The sequence below is a fragment of the Palaemon carinicauda genome, chromosome 23 (assembly GCF_036898095.1).
Source record: "Palaemon carinicauda isolate YSFRI2023 chromosome 23, ASM3689809v2, whole genome shotgun sequence".
Taxonomy (NCBI): domain Eukaryota; kingdom Metazoa; phylum Arthropoda; class Malacostraca; order Decapoda; family Palaemonidae; genus Palaemon; species Palaemon carinicauda.
In genome coordinates, this window is record NC_090747.1 from 50,311,737 (window position 1) to 50,320,452 (window position 8,716).

The 8,716-nt window shown below is 28.1% G+C and overlaps 2 protein-coding genes across 2 annotated transcripts in view; both read right to left on the reverse strand.

The window, feature by feature from the left end:
- Window positions 1-7,628: 7,628 nt before the first annotated feature.
- Window positions 7,629-8,003, reverse strand: LOC137617575 (protein FAM200A-like). The gene has a single exon (XM_068347583.1). The coding sequence runs from the start codon at window positions 8,001-8,003 to the stop codon at window positions 7,629-7,631; it is 375 nt and encodes a 124-aa protein (XP_068203684.1).
- Window positions 8,004-8,062: 59 nt separating this feature from the next.
- LOC137617576 (protein FAM200C-like) overlaps window positions 8,063-8,716 on the reverse strand; it is an 11,113-nt gene continuing 10,459 nt past the window's right edge. The window contains exon 4 of the mRNA XM_068347584.1: window positions 8,063-8,716. This exon is cut by the window's right edge and continues 747 nt beyond it. Within this exon, the coding sequence (XP_068203685.1) occupies window positions 8,063-8,716 (654 nt within the window).

An 8,716-nucleotide genomic window follows, 5' to 3' on the forward strand; every position in this document is an offset into this window, starting at 1 on the left:
GATACTTAGTCAAAATTGTAGATTCATTTCTGTTGATTTCTTGAAGATCTTTCTCTGGTTTTTAGAGTTTTATTCGCTGGTTCTTGAAGATCTTTCTCTGATTCTTAGAGTTTTATTCGCTGGTTCTTGAAGATCTTTCTCTGATTCTTAGAGTTTTATTCGCTGGTTCTTGAAGATCTTTTTCTGATTCTTAGAGTTTTACCGCTGCCACAATTTATTAGTGTGCTACTGTTGTTAACACACATTAAGTATGTTAGTTGGTATGTTACATCTCTAAGTAAAGTCAAGTAAGTTATCTTTAAAATGGTTTATTTTTTAAGAACAAAAGTGTTAACATCTCCCTCATAGGAGTATAGCTGGTTTGGTCGGATGACCATTCCGTATGATGTCTTAGTAATAAGTGGCTAAAATATCGATATCACAGATATCGTAAAGTCAGTTATCTCAGCATCAAAACACATAATGCAAACTAAACATTAGTATAGGAAGACACCTGCATCCAGTGGCAACAAAACTCTTACTCACGATTTGTATTTGTGTTTATTCTTCATAAAAATATCACATTGCTGAGATATGGTATTCGCATCCTGCTAAGATCTGACTACAGCACTTCTCATACTAGCTTTTACTTCCACAATGACCTATTATGTCATGTGTTTTAAACATGTAATATATAATTATTACATATAAATATATATATATATATATATATATATATATATATATATATATATATATATATATATATATATATATATATGTATATATATATTTATTCATTTATGTATGTATATATATATATATATATATATATATATATATATATATATATATATATATATATATATATATATATATATATATATATATATATATATATATATATATATATATATATATATATATATATTCTCCTCCTACGGTTATTGGAGCAAAGGGCTTTTAGTCAGATTTGGGCAGTTGACTGTATTTTAAGCTTTTAAATAAAAACTTCTAAATTCATCGTGTGCTTAACGCTTCATAGTCCTCATCCATGTAAGCCTGAAAGTTTGGTGAACTGATCTCTTTTGGAAAGTATGAAGAGCATTTCGAAATTATCTTCGTCTACCCCTCACCATAACTTCATCCACATATGGCACATAAGTTATCTCTCCTATAGATTCATTTGTAATCCGTTCCTGCCAATTCACACTCAATATTCTTCTGAGGACTTTGCTCCTAAATCTACAAAATCATTTGGATATTGTTTCATTGTCATACCATGATTTATGTCCATACAGTAACACCGATTTCAGCTGATTGATATATAACTTTTTTTTTTATTTAGTTTTAGGAGATATTAATTACAAATTATACCTAACGTAACCATTGGCCCATTTTTCTTAAAAACCTTTCATTATACTCCAATTCTATTGAACCTGAATTAGAGAGGATAGTTCCTAAATATGTAAATGATTCCACCTCATTAATCCTTGCTCCTTCCAATGATGATTCATCTCATCTTTCTTATTCCGTTTTCTTACTTTATATATATATATATATATATATATATATATATATATATATATATATATATATATATATATATATATATATATATATATATATATATACAGGATATGCTAGTTCCAATACGTCCTCTTACCAATCCACTACAATCCTTATCCAACATCCCCGACTATTTTATGCATTACAAAATCCATGATGAGGAAGAAAGTCACAAGTGATAACACATTCCTTTGGAATACTCCAATGTTCATGGGAAATTCGTTTGGTAGGACTTTCTTAACTTGAACTTTGCACTTACTATGTTCTTGAACAGACAATCAAATTTACACATTTAAGTGGAACTCCTTAATAATGCAGGACTGTATAAAAATGTAACCGGTGAAACACTATCAAAAGACTTTGCATAGTCCATAAATGCCAACGAAAGAGGAATCTTATATTGAACGCATTGCTTCACCACGTGGCTTATAAGGAAAATCTAATCATTACAACTCCTACATTTTTTTAATCATTTCTGTTCATCTCTCAACTGTTCAGCCTTTTCTCTCTCTAGTCTCTTCAGATTGACCATATTATATATTTTCACGAAAACTAAAGTATGTCCGATGCCTCTGTAATTATTGCAATCAGTGAGAACTTTTTTTCTTCTTTTTTTTCATCAACACTTCTAGCTTGCATTCATCAGGTTTTGCCTCTTCATGACACGTTCTTCAAAATAATCTTGTAAGTAGTGTAGGAGTTACTTCATTTACAGCCAGTATCAACTCACCAGTTAATCGATCGTATCCAAGGGATTTCTAAGTCTTTGGTTTTTTAGGATAACTTCAACTTCAAACACACTGATTTCATTCAAGGGAACATCAAGTTATTCTTCGGCTTAAGGTATACCAACCAAATTATTTCCTTCATATCTCTTATTAATTACCTCACTAAAGTGTTCCATCTAATATTGTCTCTCTTCATCTTCTTTTGTAATAACAGATCTATCATTCATATTGATGGGTATATGTTTCCTTTTTGCCCCAGCAGAGATTTCATTGATAATTCTGTAACCAATTCTCTCAAAATAGCCACTCAGAACTTGGCCAGCAGCATCTGCTTTCCTGTATAAATATTCTCCACAGTCATTCCTAGCTTTTCTTTTGATATCACTATCAATACTGGAATACTTAGCATGTTGTATCTTGTAATTTTCATTGCCTCCTTTGAAACTTTTAGCAACCAGTTTTCACCTTTGTCTCCTTTTTATGATATTCCAAATATGTGATATCCATTGTTTTCCTCTTGTAGCTCCATGTGCCAAAACTGACTGATATATGTTCTTATTTTCACACCATTCCTCATTTATTGTCAGCTTTTCGTTTTTTAAAGTCTCTGAGACTGCAAATCAATACCTACATCTAATTGCAAAGTTTTCTCTGTGCTCATCTAATAAAAGATTAGTTGTATTAAACCTAGGTACTCTATTTACAATTCTGGTGTAGCAATGAGGACCGAATGATCACTACCAAGATCTTTCCCTCTGTCTCTATTCATGGCTAGGTTATCTTTTTATTTTTCAATTGCAAAATGGTGAAGTCCATGTATACTTATGGATGTTCTAAGCTGGAAAAGAGTACCTCCAATAACAAGATTTTTTGTGGAATCAAAACTTATAAAATGTGCTCCAATTCCATTTGCAACTCCGACATGACACTCAACACTCACACACATAAACAGGCACACATACATACATATACACGCACGCATATATATATATATATATATATATATATATATATATATATATATATATATATATATATATACATATATATATATATATATATATATATATATATATATATATATATATATATATATATATATATAAATATATTCATATATATATATATATATATATATATATATATATATATATATATATATATATATATATATATATATATATGTATATATATATATATATATATATATATATATATATATATATATATATATATATATATATATATATATATATATATATATATATATATGAGATGAGTGGCATTTGTGCTTCTGGAAAACTTCAGAGATTGAGAGCAGTAACTTTACTTTTTTTCGATCATATCTATTACTAGCTTTCGAGAAACTCCTTTTTCTTAATGAGGGGTAAAACCTGAACATTAACACAAATTGATATTAATCAATCTGTTAAAACGGAAAATTTTTTATCTACAAAAAACGTTTCATAAGAAATAAATTGAAATAAAGCAACAATTATTATGAAATCATTTAGAATAAAGATAAGACCATAAAAACAAATATACATAGAAATATCATGAAATAGAATAAACGGATTAACATACGGAAGCAATGAAACAATAAGCAACACGCGAGAAAATCTTATTGATTATGAAAAAGTCATAGACGTTTTAATTTTAGAACCATTTACTACTAAAAATACGAAATACAAACAAGTACACATAGACAAACATACACAAATGTGTATATATATATATATATATATATATATATATATATATATATATATATATATATATATATATATATATATATATATATATATATATATATATATATTAGTCTCAATATCGGGAATTTCTCTACTTCAGGATCAGAGACCAAGGAGAAATCAGCCTGATGATAATAGCTTCTGGTTGGCAAGAAACTGGGGTTTCAGTGACATGCCCTCTAGCTAGAGAAAATCATTTAGCAAAATAAGTTTACCATTCGCTTTTGGATTAAGCATTAAAAGGTTCAAATGAATGATTTTAGAATTCAATTTTCCTAATAGATTATGCACATGAATAAATGCTTTATATTATTTTTTGTATAAAATATTTTTTTGATTTTCTGAAGAAAGATGTCTTTCCTTACTTTCATTTGATATATATGTACATCCTAAAAAAAAAAAATAATAACAAGCGATGGTTCTAAATATTTTCCAATTATAATTTTGCATCGAAACATACATATAATTTCAAACTCTTTCAGATTGTGAATATGCAGAAAAAAAAATATAAGACATGTAATTAGAAAGTATGAAAAAAGAATACCAACCAGTTTTAAATGAAGAAATATTCCATTATATAACAGGAAATTCATATATTATTATATTTTTTTTTTAACAACAAATCAATCTCAATAAGAAATATTTATTGGGAATGGGACATAATATTGGAGAGGGGCTGGAATTCATAAGCGTATATATTTCACTAATGGGTCTTCCTTGTGTCAAATGAACGCAGCATATACTCTTATAGTTGGTACGATTAATATTTGCTTTTTCTAAAGAGAACTCTTACCGTACATATCTTTATACATTTGAAGATTTATAGAGAGTATATACCAGTCTAAAACCTTAATATGCTTCTAAATATGGGCAACTAACCGAGGTACGGTTGGCTTTTGAATGGAAACTATAATTGTTCTCTGGAAAAAAAAAAATGAGAATACTTGAAAAATCTTCTGTATCTCAAATAAGGTATGAGGTCTCACAAAACCTTTATACTGTATACACCCCCCCCCCCCACACATATATATTTATATATATATATATATATATATATATATATATATATATATATATATATATATATATATATATGTATGTATATATATATATATATATATATATATATATATATATATATATTCTGTATATATATATATATATATATATATATATATATATATATATATATATATATATATATATATATATATATATATATATATATATATATATATATATATATATATATATATATATATATATATATATATATATATATATATATATATATATATATATATATATATATATATATATATATTCTGTATATATATATATATATATATATATATATATATATATATATATATATATATATATATTCTGTATATATATATATATATATATATATATATATATATATATATATATATATATATATATATATATATATATATATATATATATATATATATATATATATATACATAAATACTTATATATAAACATATATATATATATATATATATATATATATACATAAATACTTATATATAAACATATATATATATATATATATATATATATATATATATATATATATATATATATATATATATATATACATAAATACTTATATATAAACATATATATATATATATATATATATATATATATATATATATATATATATATATATATATATATAAAATATATATATATATATATATATATATATATATATATATATATATATATATATATATATATATATATATATATATTTATGTATATATATTCTGTATATATATATTTATATATATATATATATATATATATATATATATATATATATATATATATATATATATATATATTTATATATATATATATATATATATATATATATATATATATATATATATATATATATATATATATATATATGTATATATAAATATATATATATATATATATATATATATATATATATATATATATATATATATACATGTGTGTGTATATATATATATATATATATATATATATATATATATATATATATATATATATATATATATATATATATATATATATATATATATATATATATATATGTATATATATATATATATATATATATATATGTATATATATATATATATATATATATATATATATATATATATATATATATATATATACACTAAAAGTCAGAAAACGTTACGCTCTAGGGAAAACGAAAGAAGAAAACGACTACCACAAAATAAAAATATTCAGGAAAAATCAAATATTAAAGAAACCATCATAAAATTTGAAATGAATACTAACAAAATCCTCCCCTATAACTTTGTAGGCAAGCGAGAGTGTTTACACAACGTTTGTCGAGTCCCAATGCTGCCTAATCTGAAAACAATATGAGGGGGTACTTCTTAAAACGGCCCCAGGCGTGTTTCGAATTTTGCGCAGCAAAACGTGTCCCCGTTCAGTAATTTACTTTTATGATTTCTTAATGGGGAAAATGGATGAGGAATTCCCTAGCTAATCATGGATTTATTCAAATCCCCAATATCTACGTAAAAAGTATTCTTTTTGGCGTATGAGTGGCAGCTTACGAATCTTAAGTCAATGCCACTGAAAATCAGTCATTGAAACGAACAAAAAATCGTCTGGGAGAAATTGACTCATTGGCTACTTGACTAGAGAGACTGAGTGAATGAATGCAGGTGCGCACTTCCCCCTCCAAGCTCTCTGAAGGATTATAGACGTCGTGTCAGAAGTTATCACTTTTTTTGCGACAATATTCGTGTGGTTTACTTTAGTGTGGTAGTGTTGATATCATGTCTAAACCTATTACTTCCTTTGAGAATCGTGAGAGAGTGATCCAACTTTACGAGGAAGGCCAGAAAACCAGTGTAATTAGCCAGAAAACTGGTGTAAAACAACGAACAGTTCAAAACATTATCAAAGTTTTTCGTGAATCGGGAGGGAAGGAGGTACCCCTGCCTGGGACAAGCCCTGGGAGGCCCCCTATTATAAGTAGAAGGGGTTTAAGAGTTCTGGCTAGGTACATAGAGGCCAATCCAACCCTTACAGCACGCCAACTTAAGGCTGAAAATCCGGACGTTGTTGCTGGGGCCTCTGTAAGGACAGTACAAAGACGCTTGCAAAAGGATCTTCTTTACTCCAAAGTTAAGGCGCTTCGTAAGCCGCTGATAACAGCCAAACAAAAAAAGGCTCGTGTTGCTTTTGAGAATTCCTACAAGACCTGGGATATAAATAAATGGAGGGAAGTTTTGTGGTCTGATGAAGCTTCGTTCTATGTAGCAGATACTAAGGGAAAACGTGTGTGGCGTAAGCGCACGTCTGACCCTCTAGACCAGTGGTTCTCAACCTTTTACTACCATGCCCCCTCCACAATAATTTTTTTATCGCCACGCCTCCCCCCCCCCTTGCATATAAAGATAAATTTCACTTGCAGATTTTATATGAAAAGGAGTAAAAAAAGCCTTATGGGTTGTATAGTCAATTTACTAAGTAGGAAATAAAGTGAGATAATTGACATTTTCATTTCTACAGGATAACTTGCTTAACTTATTTAGTGAGATACCTGACACTGCTTCTTGGATACCAGATCTTGAATACGAGGTTTAATGGTAGAGAGTGCACAACGTAAATCATCTTCCACATCCAGGCGGTTTCTGTATTTTGTTTTTATAGCAGTGAGCGTAGAAAATGCAGTTTCACACAGGTACGTTGATCCAAACATTGTTAGAACCCGAAGAGCCTGATGTGAGATCAGAGGGTACACAGAATGGTATTTAATCCAGAATGTCTCAAAATCCAAATCGTTGAATTCATCCTTAGCTGTGGAATTAAACTTTAACTCAAGAAACTCCTCTTGAATTTCCTCAGCAACATTAGCGAATTCACACTGAAAAGGATTCCTAATGAATTTCCAGGATTCACGCATGTCATCTATGTCTGGAAAGTATTTCGTGAATTCTGCTTTCAAGCAGCTTAGATGAGTGATTATAAGCAGCTTAGATGAGTGATTATAAGGATCTTTAACTCAGGGTCAAGGTTACCATGAGCGAGCCCAGAATCTAAGTTCCTAAAACTGGCTGCATTTCCCTGCTGAATTCGACATTTCCAGAGGTCGAGTTTGGCCATGAAAGTTCGAATGGTGTCGTGGTGAGAGATGATGTGGATATTTTTCCCTTGTAGTTTAAGGTTCACTGCATTCAAAGATTCAAAAATATCCACCAAGTAAGCTAGAATTATCTGAAAGCTGTCAGACTTGAATTTGTCATGAAGGGCTGCCTTCTGCTGTGAATCTAGAAATATTATTACTTCTTCTCGTAGCTCATAAAGCCTTTCAAGCATGTTTCCTTTTGATAACCATCGTATGTTTGTGTGAAAAAGCAGGGCTTCATGTTCAGAATCCATATCCTTACACAATAATTTGAAGAGACGACTGTTTAAGGCTCCAGATTTGATGAAATTTGCTACCTTTATAGCCACGTTTAGAACATCCCTCATTTCATCAGGCAAAGTTCTGGATGCTAAAGATTCACGGTGAATTATGCAGTGTGTACTTATTACAGAAGGATTTATTTCTTTCACCTTTGTGATGAACCCAGAACGCAGGCCAACCATGGCTGTGGCTCCATCAGTACACACCCC